The 20,012-nt window shown below is 32.3% G+C and overlaps 3 protein-coding genes and 1 pseudogene across 3 annotated transcripts; 3 read left to right on the top strand and 1 right to left on the bottom strand.

Annotated features, from left to right (window-relative positions):
• The first annotated feature begins 853 nt into the window (after window positions 1-853).
• On the top strand, window positions 854-1,750 carry LOC108546442 (uncharacterized; annotated as a pseudogene).
• A 535-nt stretch (window positions 1,751-2,285) lies between these two features.
• Window positions 2,286-6,851, top strand: LOC108546481 (integrin alpha-8). Its single transcript, XM_017898566.1, has 19 exons — window positions 2,286-2,477; window positions 2,559-2,793; window positions 2,861-2,990; window positions 3,058-3,122; window positions 3,191-3,341; window positions 3,435-3,520; window positions 3,615-3,806; window positions 3,935-4,034; window positions 4,105-4,300; window positions 4,369-4,550; window positions 4,653-4,768; window positions 4,846-5,274; window positions 5,353-5,519; window positions 5,592-5,775; window positions 5,834-6,206; window positions 6,301-6,397; window positions 6,482-6,611; window positions 6,674-6,730; window positions 6,793-6,851. The coding sequence occupies exons 1-19, from the start codon at window positions 2,317-2,319 to the stop codon at window positions 6,838-6,840; spliced, it is 3,099 nt and encodes a 1,032-aa protein (XP_017754055.1). The 5' UTR covers window positions 2,286-2,316; the 3' UTR covers window positions 6,841-6,851.
• A 3,610-nt stretch (window positions 6,852-10,461) lies between these two features.
• On the bottom strand, window positions 10,462-13,531 carry LOC108546480 (nuclear RNA export factor 1). Its single transcript, XM_017898565.1, has 11 exons — window positions 13,408-13,531; window positions 13,223-13,306; window positions 12,813-13,120; window positions 12,645-12,731; window positions 12,313-12,559; window positions 12,044-12,237; window positions 11,845-11,957; window positions 11,536-11,572; window positions 11,222-11,454; window positions 10,970-11,138; window positions 10,462-10,896 (listed from the first exon to the last, which is right to left on the bottom strand). The coding sequence occupies exons 2-11, from the start codon at window positions 13,299-13,301 to the stop codon at window positions 10,462-10,464; spliced, it is 1,902 nt and encodes a 633-aa protein (XP_017754054.1). The 5' UTR covers window positions 13,302-13,306; window positions 13,408-13,531.
• Window positions 13,532-15,559: 2,028 nt separating this feature from the next.
• Window positions 15,560-16,703, top strand: Bka (FCF1 rRNA-processing protein Bka). The gene is made up of 5 exons (XM_017898602.1): window positions 15,560-15,664; window positions 15,827-15,909; window positions 16,006-16,077; window positions 16,170-16,479; window positions 16,560-16,703. Exons 1-5 carry the CDS (start codon window positions 15,662-15,664, stop codon window positions 16,701-16,703), a joined length of 612 nt encoding a protein of 203 aa, XP_017754091.1. The 5' UTR covers window positions 15,560-15,661.
• Window positions 16,704-20,012: the final 3,309 nt, after the last annotated feature.

Below are 20,012 nucleotides of genomic sequence, written 5' to 3'. Positions count from 1 at the left end.
AAATCTTAATAATTAATGTATAAATAATATATTAATTATCTTACGGGAACATTCAAAATTTAAGACGTAATACTCGTATAAATATAATTTCCATCATTTTTCATTTTTCATACAATTATTAAATGTAAGATATGTTAAATATCCATAATTTAAGGTTAATTTGAAAATAAAAGTTATATTTTAATTGGATTGACATCATTCCGAATCTATTATTAATCGATCTTGAACTAGAATCGATTGTAACCTTGTAACATATCTTTAATAATACATATAACTATGAATTGTCAACAATGTTACGTAGATTTTAAATTTATATTTTAAAGTATATCTATATATTATCAAATTTTAACTTTCATTTAAATCATCGAAATGTTTCATTTTTCTTTCTTTTTAATGCAATATAATAACTTCGTGCATAAGTATATCGTTACAGTTGAAGTTTCAACAACCTAAAACTATACATGAAGAAAAGCAAGGTGGTCTTTTTTGACACATATCAGCTGATGCATCAACACACTGATGTCATTATAGAAAACATTTGACATATTCGTTATTCGCATATTTGTTTTACACTTTTTCCTTTTAAGAATATTGTATTTTTGTATAGCTGTAAACATATGCATTACACTATTATAAACTTTTTCACCTTTCTTTTCCTAAAATTTTTCTTTTTTCGTTTGATTCGTGCCAGTAAGGTGCATTCTAACCTTGCACATCATCATTCAAAATAAACATTACGTAAAGAAATCTCTACTAAAAACTTGTCAAATAATTTTCCGTTCCAGAAATTTGTTGGGAAATCGTAATACTACGATTACAATGTATAAATAAATACTCTATTTAAATAACGTATTTCAAACATATTTATTTGACAACTGGTAAAACACTAATATATTTCAAAACAAGTCTATTCTATAGTACCATTTCTAAAATATCAGTATAAAAGATCAGTGATGAAATGGCAACTTAAAACTTCACATACCAAATTTTCATGAAATTCAAAATTTATTCTTTTTTATATATACAACTGGTATATTTGTACATAGTTATTGTGTAACATGTCGGTGGTTGAAACAATTTCAATACAACAAAATTTTAGCTCATATAGGATAACGAAACATACTTTTTATAGTATAGTGTTTATAATTTATAAACATTGAATATAATACAAACAATATTTGATGTATGTATTTTTAGATTTGGTAGTATTTGTATCTTTCGTCTCATTTATTTATTGCGTAATGTATTTGAAAAAAGATCTAATAGCAAAGGAAACTTTTATTTTGTTTGGTGAAGGCCAAAGGATTAAGATGAATAAAATATTTTATAAAGTTCATATCCAAACAAAATTTAATCAAATTAAAAATATAATTGTTTCACATGATCATAAATTTATATATTCACATAGGTGATGGTATAAATTGAAGAAAATGTGGTACTATTAAGTGATCCCAAGTATGTTATAATTGACAGAGCACTGAGGAAGTTGACAAATTCTGATATAAAAATATTTGAAGATATTAATGTGATAGTTGCTATAATCCATCGTATATTCAATGTACTAGCTCCTACTGCTTTTATATTATTAGTATGTACATTATCAATCTATGTATGAAAATAAAATATAATTTCTTTTAATAAGAATAGTGTTACATTTAAAAAATTTTAGGATAAGAACATTATCGTATTTCCTGACATTTTCAGCTTCCTTAAAAATAATGATCAGCTTATGAATTGTCATATGAAATAATTTTTGTACAATGAATTGTAATTGTATATTGTAAACACTATAAGTTTACTTCAATTATATTTCATAAATGTGTAATCATATTATTGTTTTCAGTCAATAATATTATCTCTTTTAATACTAACAACCATTAATTTATTAGGCATTAATGCCTAAGGCTTTGGAATTAAGGGAGTAAGTCATGGTACTTACTATTCTGGATTACTTAAAAGTATAATATATTACGTGAAAAATCTATAAACAATAAATATATATTAAAATTCTAAATTACCATCAAAGAATCTAGAAGATTATTTGGCATATTACAAAAGGGATATAATAAAATATATGTATTTTATGTATTGGATCTTAAATGAAATTATAAATTTTGTTTGCATGTCCTTGTAATACCATAATGAGTCTGATGAAATAAATAATTTATTAGTCACGATTAAATTGTATTATGATGATGCATTTTTTAGCGATTGCCTTATCACCCGGCTTCCTGTCGTTGAATAAAAATTTATGACAGTTTATAGTTTTTCCATGCGAGGCCCGTTAAGTTCGAACTTGTGACAGAAGTTCGGAAAATGCTCGTTAAAGAAATGTTCTTATTGTTTATTGGAATAGCAGGTGGATATAACATAGACATAGATTTTCCTTTTATTGGTCATAGCAGGAATACTAATAACAGTGATTATTTCGGTTATATCGTACATCTCTATTATGAGCCGAGCTCTCATACATCTTGGTAACGTTTATTGTTCTTTGTATCTAAATATTGAATAAAATTATTTTCGAAATATTTAATTTCACGTAATAATCACGAAAGGTACATAGTCGGAGCGCCGAAAGGAAACTATTCTGTGCCTTCAACAAATATGACCGAACCTGGTGTCGTGTACCGTTGTCCGATTAAAACTGGTAGCTGTCAAGAAATTAAACCAAAAATAATCAAAAACGAGGAACGACACCTGGCACAACTCAATTTGAATTTGTTCATACGAAAGCAATACGGCTGGTTCGGAAGTGCAATTTCTATAGACGAGATAAATGGAATTTTAACTGTGAGTAAGATATTACCGATGATCCTTTTTTACTGGAAAAAATTTTCGAGTGACATTTTAATTTTAGGTGTGCGCACCACGGACAATTGTGGTACTTTTATCAGGTATCAATTTGGAAACCATGCAGGGGATGTGTTACAGCGGAGCAGTTTCTTCGAATGAGTTGTTCATCGAAGATAAGGATCTTCAGACTCACGGTATATGATTAACTTAATTCAAATTATGATTGATACATTAAATAATCGTATTATTTAAATCGATCAGATTTCAAGAGGCCATTTTGGTACAATCCCATGCATGGTTTTTCTGTTCATTATCCTTCAGCAAAGGTATCTCTATGATATTCTGTGTTACTATACTCGTGATCACCGAATAAATAATTTATGATAAAATCTAGAGAAATGAAGATAAAAAGGATAGGAAGATCATGAAAATAAATCGCATTGTTGGAGAACCGAAACATGAGTCTTCTGGAACTGTAGATATAACGTACGCAAATAAGAACGTGACTATAGAGTATCCGTCAAATGATGACTTATCTCAGTTTGGTACGACACTTTGGTTTCACACTAACAAATTTAATTTTATCATTAGTATGCAATAATAATTATATAATAATAATAAAAAAAATATATTTATAGGCTACAGCGTTGAGTCCGGTTACTTCTTTAAAAGCGATCAATTACTGTTCGCCAGTGGAGCGCCTGGTTGGCGATATGTAGGCCTGGTAATTAATAATATTCTGAGATTATATTATATATATAATATTATTAATATATGTTATATATAAATATAAATATATAAACAATTCCTTTTTCTAGGTAGGAATAATCGATCCGGCATCAACTACACCTATCGTTACAACGTTATATGGCACGCATATTGGCGAATTTTTTGGAGCCAGTTTGGCTGTAGGAGATTTAAATAATGATGGTTTAGATGATCTTCTAGTCGGAGCACCTTATTGGGGAGAAGACATTGGCAGAGTATATGCATATCTCGGTACATCTAAAGTAAGAAATATTTCGTAAACTTACATAGAAAATATTACAGTAGCGATTACGTTAATTAGATAAAGTCCGTGAGTACGTAATGAAAATCCATTTTATCAGTTCTATTTAAAGTTTTTTTTTTTTTACAGGGACAGTTTGAAATTGCTGCAACTTTACAGGGGACCGTAGAGGGAGGTCATTTTGGATATAGCATAACTAGTGGTGATTTAGATGCCGATGGATTCGATGGTAATTCGAATTCGTTTATGCATACCAAATGTTTTAGGTCTTTGTAAAATACATTTTCTTACTATAATAGATATTATTGTGGGTACGCCTTGGGAAGATGATGGAGTGATTTATATATTCAATGGTGGTCCAGATTTGAAGAATACGAATTTACACGTATCACAACGAATCGAAGTTGCAGGAATATCTATTCCTCAAAATGTATCAAAAAAAATACAGACATTTGGCTTTTCATTATCAAAACCGGTTGATATTGATCAAAATCTGTTAGTAAAACTCAATTTCCAATGTTACCATTTTAGTTAGATACAAATCATTAATTTTCGACATGTAGGTATTTGGATATCGCAGTTGGAGCATATAAAACAGGACATATTCTAATACTACGTAGTAAACCGGTAGTGAAAACAGAACTTTTTATTGAAACTATACCTGATACTTTACAAAGAAATGCTCAGTACTTTTTAGTTAAGATATGTCCAAGATACACCGAATATAAGATTCAAAGTAAAAAAGGTAAACTATTACACGAGTCTTTAAATAAAATTAAATTTGAATTAATTCTATCTAAAGGTAAATTATATTTTTCAAAGATTCATGATTTATTTTCATTTATAGAATCTAAGATCACGATCATTGTAGACGAACGTTATCAACGGACTGAACAAACAATTTTACAATTAAAATCTAATTTAACATCGGACACCTGTCTTTCCACTCGAGTTAATATTTCGGTAATATTCGGTAATTTATTTTTCTGCTAATAACTTATAGTCATAGCTTATAAGTCATTCAGTTTTAATCTTTACAGAAAGATATACGAGATTTTATCGAACCAATTAGCATCTTTGCGAAACATGAATTTTTACATAACTCATCGCGTGCATTTTGCAAAATCTGTGCTGTTGAAAAACAAAACAGCCAACCCCAAATTGCACAAGTTTTACTTCCTTTCAACATTGATTGTGGAGAAGACAAAATTTGTAACTCCAATATATCTGTTACTGCGAAATTTCATAATGTACGACATAATGATACGTGGGTCATTGGCTCAAACGATATAAGTTTAGAGATTAATTTAAAGAATCACGAAGAACCTGCGTATCTTACCATGCTCGAGTTCACGTTTCCTGTGGGAGTAATGTTACGTAGCATTTTAACTTCTTGTCAGGAAGACGCCTCTAAAGAAAATTTAATAGTAATCTGTGGTATGGGCAATCCTATTTGGAAGGAGGAGGAGGTATCTCGCAAAGTTTTCAAAAGATTCTATTATTATGTATGATAATAGATATTTCTACCTTTTTCTTTTTTGTCACAGAAAAGTGTCAAGCTTGATTTGGATATGAAACACTTAATTAATGCATCGTTATATGACCATAAATTAGATTTCCAGATAACGATACAAACTCGTAGTATAAATCGTGGAATGAAGCATGTAGTGAAAAGTCTTAATTTAGTAAACGAGGTTTCTCTGTCTTTGCATGGGTTCGTATTATGTAGATATTTATGTTTTTTTACGAAAGTAATATGCATTTGCATTAATTTTTTTTTTTTCAGGAAAGCAAATGAAGAAGCTTACTACGTATCTACTTCAAACAAAATTATTCCAAATATTACTTTTCAACATGCTTATCAAGTGTATAAACTAGGAGCATCACCTATAGAGGATGCGCGGCTCGTTGTTAAAGTACCATTAGCTATTAATGACTCAGATACTTTAATACACGTGTATAAACCTCAAGTAAGAAAATATAGACTTATCCTTATAAATATAATTTATTGATAAAATATGATTTCAGGTATACATATCAGGGAAATTTCTTGAATGCTCCTCAGAGAGTACACTATTGGACACTAGAATAGATGAAGTTCAAGAGGAGCCATCTTTAGATCAGTTTTATATGTCTATGTATTCAAATAAAATGCGACAGGATAACGTTCATGCGGTAAACAAAAGAGATTTAAAAGAATCAGCTGTACATTCCTATGATGGAAATATTAAATCTCCAGAAACATTGAACAGTAATTGGACAAATGAGATTATTTATATGAATTGTTCAATGTTTAATGTAAATTGTATGACCATTATGTGTGATTTAAGTTTGCTAAAATCATTACAAGATACTGCAAGGATAGTAATTAAACTTTTTTTAGACGTTGATAAACTTAAAGGTAATTGTTTAATCTATATTTTAACTATAATACTTAATATATACAGTAATATATGACCATGTTTAATTTGTTTACACTTTTTCAATACCTAAAGGTAACTTTAGTAACAATAGAGTTGTTTTAAAATTCACTACCGAGGCAGGCACAGAAATAATAAAACCTGCTGTGAGATTACATGTTAATGATACCCGGTAAATACTATAAATACTATACTTTCACATTATAAATATTTGTATCTAAATAGTATTTCAAATAATTTCAAAATTATATTACAGATCTATGGTAGAAGTTGTGACAATGTTCTATAATATTCCCAAAATGGAAGAACTACAGCTATGGATTGTTCTTGTTTCTGTTTTAGTAGGATTGTTGTTGCTATCTATATTTGTTATAATTTTAAACAAGGTAAAATTTTCATTTTTTATACATTATTATAATGCATTCTATCCAATAATATTTTTTTTTAGTTGGGTTTCTTTAAACGTAAAGGAAAGCAAAACTTAATGAATCAAGAAAGTAACGAAGTAAGTATTATATGACATTCTTTAAGTTCGAAAATAAAATTCAATTAATGTTTTATTCACAGGTGATGGAAAATGGAACCACAATTACAACTAAATCTGAAGGTACCTAATACTTAGTGGATAAAAAGTACTTTAAAAATGTTAAAATAACGTTAAATGTTATACACATATTCTGTAAAATTTGGATTATATTTAATAAATTTCTAAGTTTTATTTACATTATATTCATTGTTTCCGATGAAAAATGCCCATATATGTATACAAATATTTAGTTTTATTAATTGTATGTTATGTACTTACAATTAGTACATTGTATTTAAATATTTCAATTTGACAAGAACATATAATGCTAAAAACGTATCTTAAACATGTACATCAATCCGTATCTATTTACATCCCTTTTTTAATTGGAAGGTGATAAACGTACGCAATAATTTGCACTGTTTGTGGTATAATAATTCAAACATTAAAATATTAATAACAGTGCCTGATGAATCGATTTACCATTACATGCAACAGTAGTAAAAAATGATTTTTTCTCTTATATTCTTCTTATGCAATGAAGCAAAAAAAGATCTATAATTCGTTAAAACAGACTTTCCAAGATTTTTTTTTAGAAAACTTTATAGTATAATCACATATACTTTCGTCATCTCAATAAAATTTGTACAGTATGTGAGCATAAACTATTTCTTCGGTTACACATGAATCATTCTGAATTTATACAATTGCAAAAATAATTTTCTATATTATAGAATAATGTTTTCCATTAAACTGTGATTACATTGAATACATTTAATTCCATTTCCTAGTTTTGTTGTTATATGTTTAGATCAGCTCTGTTTGTTGGTATGATTTACTCTGTCTTTTAGAAAGACACACAATGGAGGTGCGATTGCAGCTTTTGCCTGATCGACATCAGCACTGCACAAAAGTTTTTGTGTAATCAATCTGCAAGAGCAAATTGCATTTTGCCCTCTTCGATGTTAATGTTAATTTTTAACATTGCGGACATTGTGTGGCCGCTCGTCGTAGGGCATTTTGTCTTACGTCGACAAGCTTCGACAAGGAAGAGGAGATCAAACTTGTTTGTTAGATTCCCAACTGATTCGCCAGGACTGTTATCTCCTGTTGTCAGTGTTCTTCATGTCACAAAGAAGCTATGGCGAGTCGACCGTTTCCAGATATGAACAAACTGAATAAACTTTGAGGGCTAATTATGTTTATCCTCTGGATATACATATCGTGATAAAGTAATCTTGTTTCGTTAGACGCGTGTTCTTTATGGGCACCAACAAGTAATTTATGCTCACAAACTGTAACTAATCTTTGGATTTACACAACTAATTGAACCGGCGCATTAATAAATAGGAATAGTGTATTCGTGTATACGATTCGCAACAACCCTTGTACGTGTAAAGCGAACATAGTATTTCAATTCTCACTGAATGATTCAAACATTTCTAGCTGGTTGAATTGCGTTTTTTACTATCGATGTTGAATTTTTTTTGCAATGATAATATGTTATCATAATGATTTTAGTTTCGAATTCACTAAAAAAATTCGTTATAGAATAAACCTTCATTTCACGGTATACTAGATTTTTTCATTGTTTTAGATATTCAAACAATTATATAACATAGTATTATTGAATATGATCAACCAGCAAGATATGAAGTAAGATATAATATGATTTTTATAAGATCATACATTCTTTTATTAAATTGTAATCTAGCGAAGTTTAATGTAAACTAATTTTCTCAATTACTATATTGGAAAACAGTTCTGCAGAACGGAATAAGGGCCAGAGGAATTCTTCGCTAGTTTCATCTGATTTCATATTTGTTTAGCCCCCCTATGTCTAGGCATTTAATAATATATACTGACATAGTGGTTACATCACTGTGATTTTTATATTATGTTAATGGTTAATATTTTGAATCTACTTGTAATATAATATTTTGTATCGCTAATTATCGTTTTATCCCACTGGATCTCGATGTAGTGTTGGATTAAATTCAACCAAAATCTGCTCGGTTAAATTTACATTCTCATTATCCTCTTACCATTCAGATAACAAAGAGAAAAAATCGATTAAATGAGAGAAAAAGACACAAATGCAATACAAAAAATGACGCTATTGAAAAGAGTGAACGCAATAAAGAAAATTTTTCGTAATTTTTATCTTACATTTCTAAAAATAGTACCAATGTGTTCTAGGGATTTTCTTAATTAAAATGGGCCCAACGACACCATACAAATCAGACGATTATGTCATTATTGTATCACTTTATTACCAATATTAGATTAATTTTAATTATAATAATAATTTATATCGTGTTTAAATTCATATTAATTGGAAGAATCCCAACAATGTCTTGATACTACTTTCACAAAGATAACATAAAAATTTCTTTATTGCATAATCGTGGTTCTACTGGTGATGTCCCATTGAAGTCTCGGGGTTCACCTATCGCTGCTTGACGTATTTAATCTATCTCACTTTCTCTCATCAGATCTTTTTTCTCTTTCTTTATGTAGCTATGCTCGATTCAATTCCGAGAACAAGGTCTACTTCGCTCATGAGAGTTCAACTGCTGGTTCCTGAATTTGGTTGAATTTAACCAAACGCTACTTATTCCGTTCGCTTTCTTTTTTTCACGTGACGTTTTGTATTCCAATTTAACTATGATTAGTCCCGCATTCCTTCCGTAGAACCTTTTCCCACCTTTGCAGAGCACATAATAATGTTTATTTCACTTGAGACTGTATAATTAGAAAAGGTACAAACATTCTATTCTCTAACAATTACACAATAACAGAGAGTCGTCTTATTTATTTTAAAATAGTAGATCACAATCTCGCACGCATTTTAGAATGAGACAAACATATTATACAGTTAGATTATTTGAGTGACTATATGAAATAAACATCATCATGTACATACGAAACAGAACTGAACTAGCAGTACACGGTGTCTAAGTATCTCTTGTGTTTCCAATATTGAACTTAATGTATTCAATTTTTGTATTCCTATACAAAAGTGAATATCTAAGGACATATGTCATTAAGACTGGCATGAAATTTAACGCATACAAAAATGAGAATAAAAATTGTCTCGCGCTAGTACTACCTTCCTCTGAAATTTCATAAACTTAAAAATAAGTTGCTAAATTCTAACTTATAAAATATAACTGTTTGTAGAACGGAAACTATACACGTACATTTTTCATCTATTAATGACAAAGAATATTTTCATTTCAGTGACACAAAAAGAAGTTTGTTGCTAAATATATTATCTTGTTAAAAATATCATAGGTTTTCTTTTATATTCTACAACAATCTTCTTTTTGTTCTGTACAAACGTATTTATCCATAAACGGCAAGCAATGATTTTAGACGATTATAAAATGGAAAAAGAAAAAAGAATACCGATTTCGAAAATATAATGAACGATTGCCCGTTAATAAAACGAGAACGTTCCCCTTTTTTTCTTTTTCTTTTTGTCTTTTTTTCTTTTCGTTTATTTTTTTATTTTTTTTATATTTTTTTTTTTTTTTTTTTTTTTTTTTTTTTTTTTTTTTTTTTTTTTTTTTTTGTAATGAAAAAAATATGAATCCCAGTCTCCGTTTTGACTGTAACTTAAAAGTACGATGTACTGTAATGACACATGCAACAAAACTAAATAATGAATAGAATTGACTGAATCTTACTTTTTTCATATACTGTTTTCATTTATTAAATGCTTCCGCAGGTATTTGACCACGCTTGTAGAATTCTTGAAACGCTGAGAGTGCATTGTCGTAATTCCATAACACTTCTTCTAGACACTTCAAACTCCATTCTAAATTCATATTTGTTTGTTGACTGAGTGTCACCGTCATTTGTTGTTTTACATCTTCGGATAACTGTACTGGTAATGATTTTGCAGTACCACTACTTGAAGCAGCTTGTGATCCTGAATCTGTCATTTGTGCCTCTGGTTGACTATTTAATTGTTTCAACTGTGCGTCTATCGGTTGACTGATATGTAACTGCTCGTTTCGAATACAGTAACCACTTCCTTCCGGTACTATTAAAAACGTACGATTGAAGTATCGAATAGGCTGCTCCTTTTTATCGAGTTCTTTGAACAGTCCTGTGACTGTAATTAACATCATTCCAGCCTAGAAAATGAAATTGATGCATAAAATAACTAGTAACAAATCTTGTTTTCATTTACAACAGAAAATAGCATACCGTTATTAAACTGATGTCCATCGTAAATGTGTTTAGATAGTGAGAAGTTTGTGGCATTTCAGAAATAAACGAAACAACGGGTAAACGACCCTGTTTCAATAACTTATGTCTCTTATTCGTATCATTAATTCTGTACAAATTTCTACTTTCCATTAGATATCCATTCAATCTGCAATATCCCATTTACCATTAAAATATGTTGTACTCTAATCATATACTTATCTCTATGTTAATTTATATATACGAACGTACTTGTTAGCATTAAAAGCGTAAGACACTGACATACTAAAACACGCATGTTCGACATACGCATCTAACAATGGTTGACGATTTTCACTATCAAATATAAGAAAGTATTGTTGTAGAAATTGACTAGCAATTTCTTGCGCTTTCGCGTTTGCAACGAACATCCTCCGAGAAGGGGGTACTTTGTTTCCTTCGTCCACTACGTCAAACAAGATTGGCTTTGGAAGTTCCATACCGTCCTTATAAAATATTAGATTCAATTATGTTGTATTTTATGAAGTGTTATAATTGTTAAGACGATTATTAATAATCATTTTTACCAGTCGCAAGAGTTTGGGAAACCGTTTCCGCACATCGCTGTAGTCAGGAAAGAAAAGCCAGAAGCCCAGAAGCTCCAAGTTAATCGTAATAACAGAAATATTTGCCTTATTATTGAAAGGTATAATAAAGGAGAAAATACACAGATTATTTAACATTTTTAAAATCAATTATTTCTTCGTTTTATATTAGATTAAAAATCTAGTTGATACTTTGACAAAAGAAAAGAAAAAAAACAATCTGATATTTTATTAAAGCATAATGTGTTAGTTGTTAGTAGCATTATAAATTGTAATGAAACAATACATTACCTAATATAGTCATTTTGTCGTGATTTATATTTGATACATATGGGATTCCCAGCCAGTTTTAATTCTTCCAGTTTCAAATCTTTGAGAGTATCTAGTTGGTTCATGTCTTTTATCTACAAAATGTTAATCACATACCAAACCAAAGATTATAATATAAACAAAAAAATACTCGCAACTTGTATTATTGTAGGTTATTCACCTTATTATTTCCAATATAGAGTATCTTTAATCTTGTAAATTTTTTATTCAAAATGTTTAACTTTTCGACAAATTGCAATTTATTCCCATCTAAATTTAGTGCTTCCAAATTAGGTATGTAATCTGATACAATATCTAATACTACTTTTAACATTACAGGTCGGAATAATGCACAAAAATAGTCAGCGATGAGATCTATAATAATAAAAATTATTGTAACAGTATTAAGAAGAAAATTACTATTAAAAAGTTATTTTAAACTTTACTAACCAGGGTCTCTATGAAACTTTGACAAATCTAATGCATTTGTCTCATGCACATATCGTTTAGCCATGGCTTGCTTCAGTCTTTCTTTCAACTTATTATCAATTTCGCACTGAGGAAATGCTGGATTTGAAACTCTTACTTGTAATTTGAATCCATCAGTAGTTGTAATCTTTCTATCACAATCAAGTAAAGCAAGTGCAATTTTGCGATCGTCTACATAAAAACTGGCTTCATTTCCAGTTACCTTGTACTGTTAACAAATTTTTGTATTTTACATAGCATTAAAACTTGTATATCTTTGATTATGAAATATAGACAAGATGTTTCATAATTACCATTATTGGAACAAAAGTTTCTGGTACAATATAACTAAGAAGATTATTTATTATATAATCTTTATCGTATTTATGTCCATATGGTACCTATAAAGAAAGATAACTCGTATAATATAGATGGAACACAATTTAATTGAACATTAATGATTTATAATTCTGCATACATACAGTAATTTTATACCAATTAGGTTCTCCAAGAGGAAGTTGCCTTATTCTAGGAACCAATGGCATCCTAAATCTTCTATAAGGTACAGGACTATTTCTTCCACGTAAAGTACCTCTGTTTCTACCTGTTATAATAACTTGTCTATTATTGTTATTGGAATTTGTTGCCATTTGAACGTCTTCATCTAAACATGCCGATGCCAAGCTTCTAGGCACATCCCTTGTTGGTCTAGCTTGTGTTTTAAATGATACTCTAGGTCTGTTTCCAAGATATGAACCTCCATCACTTCTTGGTATACGATCATCATGAGCTGTGTAAAACGGAAAATTAATAAACTCGTGACTGCCCTTTCTTGCACTTACTGCGTAAATCAATGATAATATAGTAATACAATTAATAGTTAAAATTATACCAAAATAATGTGCATCGTCAAAATTTCCGGATCTTCCACCACGGCCACCCCATGAGATTTTATTCGGTTTTCTTGGCATCTTTTCTACGTTACACAATAAAGCCTTGTAAATAAAGTGCAATAATCATTGCAGTCTTTAAGAGGTTAGAACATGAATGATTTTTTTATATAATTCATTAAATTACATTTGTAATATCTGCACTGATAGTAAAAATGAAATGTTAAGAACTGTAACTCGTCAAATTCAACTTGCACTTAATCCGATTTAGCAAAATATAAAAATCTATTTTTCATTGAATACAGAAACGTTTTCCCCTGGTATAAATCAGGAAGAAGATGGCGGTTCAATTAGAGAAGACGCTTTGACTTACTTCCGGCCAATGATAAAAAGCCCGCGCAAGAATAATGTTCAAACTCACAAGGAAAGTGCAAGTCCTCCGGGTCATCGATTTAGTTGAAATTTTGCAGGTTTGTAGATTTCGTTATGCAGTTCAAGAAAATATATCATTATAGCTGAAACTACTTCATAGTTTTCGAAACAGTTATGATTAAAATCTTCTTACATCTTAATCCTAGATTTATTTACACGAGATTTCAATTACTGTCGTGGCATAACGGGAACGGTCGAGACTTCGTATCATGGAGGGTCAGAGTTCGATTCTCCCCCGGACCCATCATTTGTAGTTTCGTAGCTTTCTCTGAATATATTTTTTATTTTGTATTCATTTTTCGTGTGTGAAAGCATTGTAAATAAACAATTATAAATAAAATTTCTTAATCAAAAAATTAATTTTTTCCGCTTTCTTCTGCAAGTATATATTTGTTACTAAATAATAAGAATACAGTGCAAGGAAAACAGTTTTCTATAGCAAACTTATTTACTACAGATAGAACATGCCCTAGGTTGCCGTTTATATAATGCGTACATGAAGTTCATAAATTAATTGCGCAAAAGATACTAATTAATGAAAAGCTATTGGTATGTACGACAAGAATTCAAACATTCTGTGCAATAATCACTAATAATTAATTAATTAGCGACAAATTTATATCCAAAATTATATTGAAAAGTTCTTGAGGGATCTGCCTTTACGATGCAATTATAAAAGTTTATAAATTAATCACAGATATTGAGTAATTTGTGAATTTTCCACTGCTGATTTGATTTATTCAAATGTATCAGGAGCACATAACCAGAGTTAGTAAACTATTTGAGTAATATCAGAGCCATCTATGATTTTGGGCTCGAAGCTCGGGTTCGGTAATAGGAACACAGAATAAACAAGGAGCTTAATGGAACAAACACCTCGCGCCATCTGTGTTCCCGTTGCGGAACATGAGTTTCGAGCTTAAAATCACAGATAGCTCTGACGTTACACGAATAGTTTACTAACTCTGATTGCATGGCAGCATGCTGTCTTTGTCTATCACGTGACCAGTTCTTCGGCGACCTCCTCGCCTATTCTGTGTTCCTATTACTTTTCTGAGCTTCGGGTCCAAAATCATAGATGCCGCTGATCGCAAGCGGTAAAATTTTTATTTGAACTAGATACCTCTTTTAGGTATGCGCTCCTAATACATTATAATAAATCAATTCGGCAGTAGAAAATTAATCAATTTCCAAGCTTCCATGTGCGACAGGTTTTGTATTTCCTATATATAATGATTATTGATGATTTTGTATTCCTTTCGCAGTAAATAGTATTGCTATAGAAAACTGTTTTTCTTGCATAGTATTCTTATTATTTCGTAACAAATATATACTAACATAAAAAAGTGTAAAAAATTAATTTTCTTATTAAGAAATTTTATTTATAATTTTTTATTTACAATGTTTTCATAGACGAAAAATGAATACAAAATAAAAAACATATTCAAAAAAAAAAGCTACCGACTCTGGACGAGAATCGAACACCGACCTTTAATCCTAGGAATGTTCGACTGTCATCGTTAACCTACAAAGCCAACTAAAATGTGTTGGAAATAAAGCTGTAATTAACGGAGTAGCAGAACTTTAATTATAATTATTTCGAAAACTATGGAGTAGTTTCAGCTATAATGATATATTTTCTTGAATTGCATGACGAAATCTACAAACCTGCAAAGTTTTAACTAAATCGATGACCCGAAGGACTTGCACTTTTCTTGTCAGTTATATCATGTAAATATTTGTAATGTAAACATTTTTTACATTAAAAGGTAAAGAAATTTCAATTACATTTGCTTCAATATGTCATTATTTAATCCGTATTCATAGCACGAGATTGAACATTCTAGGTTGGTATGCATGATGAAAAAATAAATAGAAGTTATTATGTTGGTAATACTAGGAAGGTTTTTGTGCATGGTTTTCAATATTTCGAGAGGAGAGATTGGATGATTAATGTATTATTGTAATTTTGATTTTAAACACAGTAGATTGTTAAACATTAAACAAAGATGGTAAATAATGTTTCTTTCGTAAAATATTGTTTTTTAAATTTTCTATGAAATATCTAAGATGCGTATTTTTGGTTATATTTTTGTAACCAAATGCTATAATAATTTTGTTTAATTTATACTATATGGGACAAAATTATTTTTTTACTTATTTGTAATATACAGGGGAAAAATAGAAGAACGCGAAAAGTTGTTATGCAAAAGTTTGCACAGATGAAGAAGATGATAAACCTGAGAGATTCAAGAATGTAAGTGATCTTCTATTCACTCTCATTATTATAAAAAATTAAGTGTTATTGCTGTATGTAGATATCATTTACGTGATGTTAGTTTAATATTTCTAGAAAACCGGAACTTCGTAGACCATTAAGAAAGACTAAGAAAGAAGACCCAACTCAACTTAAAATAAGAGAAGTGTATGTCATATTATTTACTCGTTTACTGTAATACTTCTATAGAAGCTATAAAATATTATTATTATGGTAAATTATATTATATCATATTACAGGCCACAACAGTCCTCTGCATTGTTCTTTCAATATAACACACAATTGGGCCCACCCTATCATATATTGATAGACACAAATTTTATAAACTTCTCGGTTAAAAATAAATTAGACATCATAGAAAATATGATGGAATGTCTTTATGCAAAATGCATTCCATATGTAACAGACTGCGTGATCGGTGAATTGGAAAAGCTAGGTCAAAAATATAAAATAGCTTTAAGGATTATAAAAGATCCTAGGTTCGAGAGATTAAACTGCATGCACAAAGGAACTTATGCAGATGATTGTATCGTCAATAGGGTAACTCAAGTAAGTTAAATTATTTCTAAATTCATGAGGTTATCTAATGCCACTTTTAATATAAATTTATAAATCTTATAATTTTCTAGCACAAATGCTATATTGTGGCAACCAATGACAAGGATCTAAAGAGAAGGATACGAAAAATACCAGGTGTACCTATAATGTATGTTTCTCAGCATAGGTATACCATAGAAAGAATGCCAGACGCGTATGGAGCACCTAGGAAATAGGCACCTCCTTAGTATTAAGATCTTTTATTGTACAGATGTATATAATAAAATATGCATTTTACTTCTTTTTACATAGAATAAATTTTTGTCAGAGCGATTTTCGATATTTTGTAATAAAATGAAGGACGAGGTATTTCTTTTCCTTTCTACCTCGATTCTTTTCATTTTTCTTCTTTAAGCTAGTCGTTAAGGGACTGACGGTCGATACATTATCTATGGTTGTTCGACTTAATCACTAACTGAAGATGAATAGCGAAGAATGCGTTACAGTTGGGTAAAACGACGAAGTTGTTGCGTGCAACGCCCACGTGGTTCATCGCAACTCAGTATTTTACTGTTTTGCAAATAATGCTGTCCCGTATATAGCAACAGTATGAAATAACGTTGAACAAGTGGGCGCATAAAGCCATTTTGAGTGAGGAACGATCGTAGATGAATTTATTATGGCCACGCCTCGCAAAATAAGTCGTTAAGAAGTTTGTCACGATCCTTTTCCCGCTCAGTCGAGGTATCATGGTACGGTAAAGACCGCGTTGACGATCGTTACGCTTACCTATCCGAGGAGTGATCAGATTTTTATTTTTAGGTTAAATAGTGCTTTCCTTCGACGAATTACGATGTATCGTGTTATTGTAAATATAGAAAATCTCGATTATCGTAAAATCGGTAAGCCGTGTGAAGTAAAGAAGCACAAATAAAATTCTACGGATACGTGTCAATGCGATCGAATAAATCATCGTGGACGATTAAATTGCAGGAAAAGACTCTATCCATTAGTGCAACGAAATATTCGAAAAGCAGTGTCAAGTATCGTGATACATCCGAAACAAGAGTACGCGATATACTATTCATCGAAGACCACGGAAGATTTAACATACACGAAGCACGGAAAAATTAAATAGTAACGACAATTATTTCGTTTTCTATCAGATTTATTATATTTATTTGTGAGAAGCACGTCGTAGATAAATCATCTTTTATGTCGAGATTAGTTATTCCTGCAGCAACTCGTCTTGGCTGACTTTTCATGGTTATTACTACTTGTTTACTATGTCTTGTACTCTCGTTCATATCTCGCGAGCAATTAATCACACTTACATTCTGGAAAATTACTTTTAACACGTCAACTTTTCACGCTAGTGATCCCCACACCATTCGAGCAACGAGATAAATTGTAAAATTCGTCAAACCATTGCGACGCGTATCATCCGAATAAATGTCAGGATCTTTTGTCATTTTCGGATCGTAACCTTTCGAATATCGTGGACCAACAAATGGCACGCGCATGCCCGTTGACGCAGTACTGAAACGTCAGATATTAAGCATGCGGTGCCGGCGATATCTTGCCGCACCCTCCCTTGCGACAAATATTTCGAATTATTCCGAAACCAAGAAGTCAACGTAATATCATAAAAACGTCATCTTAATAAAAAGTTGGACAGCACTTTATGGGAAAAGAGAGAAAAAGAGAAATAAATAATTTCCGATCACAGCCCTTCCGATACTTTTAATCGAATAATTCGTATTTGAAAAGTTTGAAATACGTTCGTTAATGCAGAACGACGTATATATTAATACGAAACCTTTACACTGTCACAAGTTCAAACTAGAATCTCTAAATTTCTCACGGCATACCCCTCCGTGCGTATAGGCTAGTACTATACATACATACTTTCGGTTTTTCGCTGGGTAATTCCGTAAATGTTCGAAGATTGTACACGTGCTTATCTTACCCACGCGACGTTCCGTTCAAGATCTTGTGTTACGTTTCGCGACTAGAGAAGTCAGAGGGGAAAAAGAAAAAGAAGCGTAGAAAAAGAAGGAAACGACGATGGGTGCATATACTTAAATCGGGTTAGGTATCGATACAGTAATCGGTACATAGAGCCGCGAGATGGAGGCGGGGTCGTGGTACCCATATAGCGGCCGGTACCCAGTAAACTAGATTAAAGGAAAACAGCGAAGAGAATCTAGTCGCGCGTGTAGCTCGCGCGGCTGTGCTCACGACGAAGAGAAAAAGAAGACGGAAGAGAGCGAAGAGGGAAGAGAGGTGGAAAGTTCGAGCGAAGCGTTCGATCGTGGTAACGGATTAGTTATAAAAGTGGCTACAGGGCCGCGGATATATATCTACGGCATCGTGGTTCTAGACCCCTCGTACCACTCTCTTCCACGCCGCCCCACACCCCTGTCATCCTAACTGCCACTCTCTCTCTCTCTTGCTCTCTCCTGATTCGCTTCCCCTCCACCCCCACGCATTATTCATCTCAATCGTTCCCTCCTTGTTCCTTTAGTCCGAGCCACGTTTCCCTGGTTCGCCCGTAAGCGGTCCTCGTCGCGAACGCTTCTCAGCGGCGGCCATCTTGCATACCTGAGCCTCCGCATTGCTCGTTCCTTGAGGGCAAAAGGGAGAATATCTCAGCGCGAGACGACGCTGGGATGCGCGAGGATAGAGTCCAAGGTGGGAGGATAACGGCCGCGGGGACAGAGACGGGGAACGAGGGCGCTACGAGGGGCTCAGCCACTTTCGGGGGGGAAGGGCGGGGAAGGCAGGGAAGAGACACGTAGGGCCCACGTAGGGCCCACGGAGGGGAACCAGTATGTCGGTGGTTGAACTAGCGTGTCCTGGGAGGGAAAAGGACGGCCGATTGCCGAGTCGTTAGAATAGACGGAGAGAGGAACGGCGCGAGATGGAGACACTACCGGAACAGACAGAGACGCCGAGAACGGAGGAGCTTGGGTAGAAGAGAGATAGAAACAGAAGGGCTTAGAGAGGGAAACTCGCGAATGTTTCTCTGGACAAGGAGGGAAAGCGTTATCAATAGTCGATCGAAAAAGGATGGCGCGCGTGAAGGAGGAAAGAATACCAAAGGGGGAACGAAACCGACAGAATCCGTTGCGAGAAAGATGGACTGTTAGAACGAAATAGGAGAGAAGGAAAGGCTAGTCTTAGACAGACAAGGACGGAGAACAGTGTCTCGGAAAAGAACTCGCGAATGCTTTGCTAGACGGAGAAGCGACATCGATCGGAGAGGGAGAGAAGCGCAAAGTGCGAGCTAGAAAAGAGACGGAGGTAGAGAGACAGAGAGAGGATGATAAGGCGCGCGCGCGCGAGGGAGGGAGAGAACGAGAGGGGGTGTTGCGCGCAGAAACAACAGAGGGGAAAAGCGATGTCGATAGGTCGCCTGAGAAAATCGGAGAGAAAAGAGAGACTACGGGCCCAGAGGAGGTTTTTCTAAATACCTAAGAGAGAAGGTGGTCCGGAGGTGGGAAAAAGGAAGGAAAGAAAGGCGAGTCATGTGCAGAGGAACG

The sequence above is a fragment of the Eufriesea mexicana genome, unplaced genomic scaffold, assembly GCF_001483705.2.
Source record: "Eufriesea mexicana isolate 0111107269 unplaced genomic scaffold, ASM148370v2 scaffold654, whole genome shotgun sequence".
Taxonomy (NCBI): Eukaryota; Metazoa; Arthropoda; class Insecta; order Hymenoptera; family Apidae; genus Eufriesea; species Eufriesea mexicana.
Note: the sequence above shows the minus strand (reverse complement) of the source record. Positions and strands in the feature narration are given on the sequence as shown.

Bases quoted from the DNA above. Each gene is read 5' to 3' on its own strand.
- LOC108546481 (XM_017898566.1), top strand. From the start codon at position 2,317: ATGCTCGTTAAAGAAATGTTCTTATTGTTTATTGGAATAGCAGGTGGA. The intron at 2,991-3,057 runs GTATATGATTAA...TAAATCGATCAG, and splicing joins TAAGGATCTTCAGACTCACG to ATTTCAAGAGGCCATTTTGG. The intron at 4,551-4,652 runs GTAAACTATTAC...TTTCATTTATAG, and splicing joins TAAGATTCAAAGTAAAAAAG to AATCTAAGATCACGATCATT.
- LOC108546480 (XM_017898565.1), bottom strand. From the start codon at position 13,301: ATGCCAAGAAAACCGAATAAAATCTCATGGGGTGGCCGTGGTGGAAGA. The intron at 11,958-12,043 runs GTGAATAACCTA...AACATTTTGTAG, and splicing joins TCTATATTGGAAATAATAAG to ATAAAAGACATGAACCAACT. The intron at 11,139-11,221 runs GTACGTTCGTAT...GGGATATTGCAG, and splicing joins TACGCTTTTAATGCTAACAA to ATTGAATGGATATCTAATGG.
- Bka (XM_017898602.1), top strand. The intron at 15,910-16,005 runs GTAAGTGATCTT...TAATATTTCTAG, and splicing joins AACCTGAGAGATTCAAGAAT to AAAACCGGAACTTCGTAGAC. The intron at 16,078-16,169 runs GTATGTCATATT...ATCATATTACAG, and splicing joins CAACTTAAAATAAGAGAAGT to GCCACAACAGTCCTCTGCAT.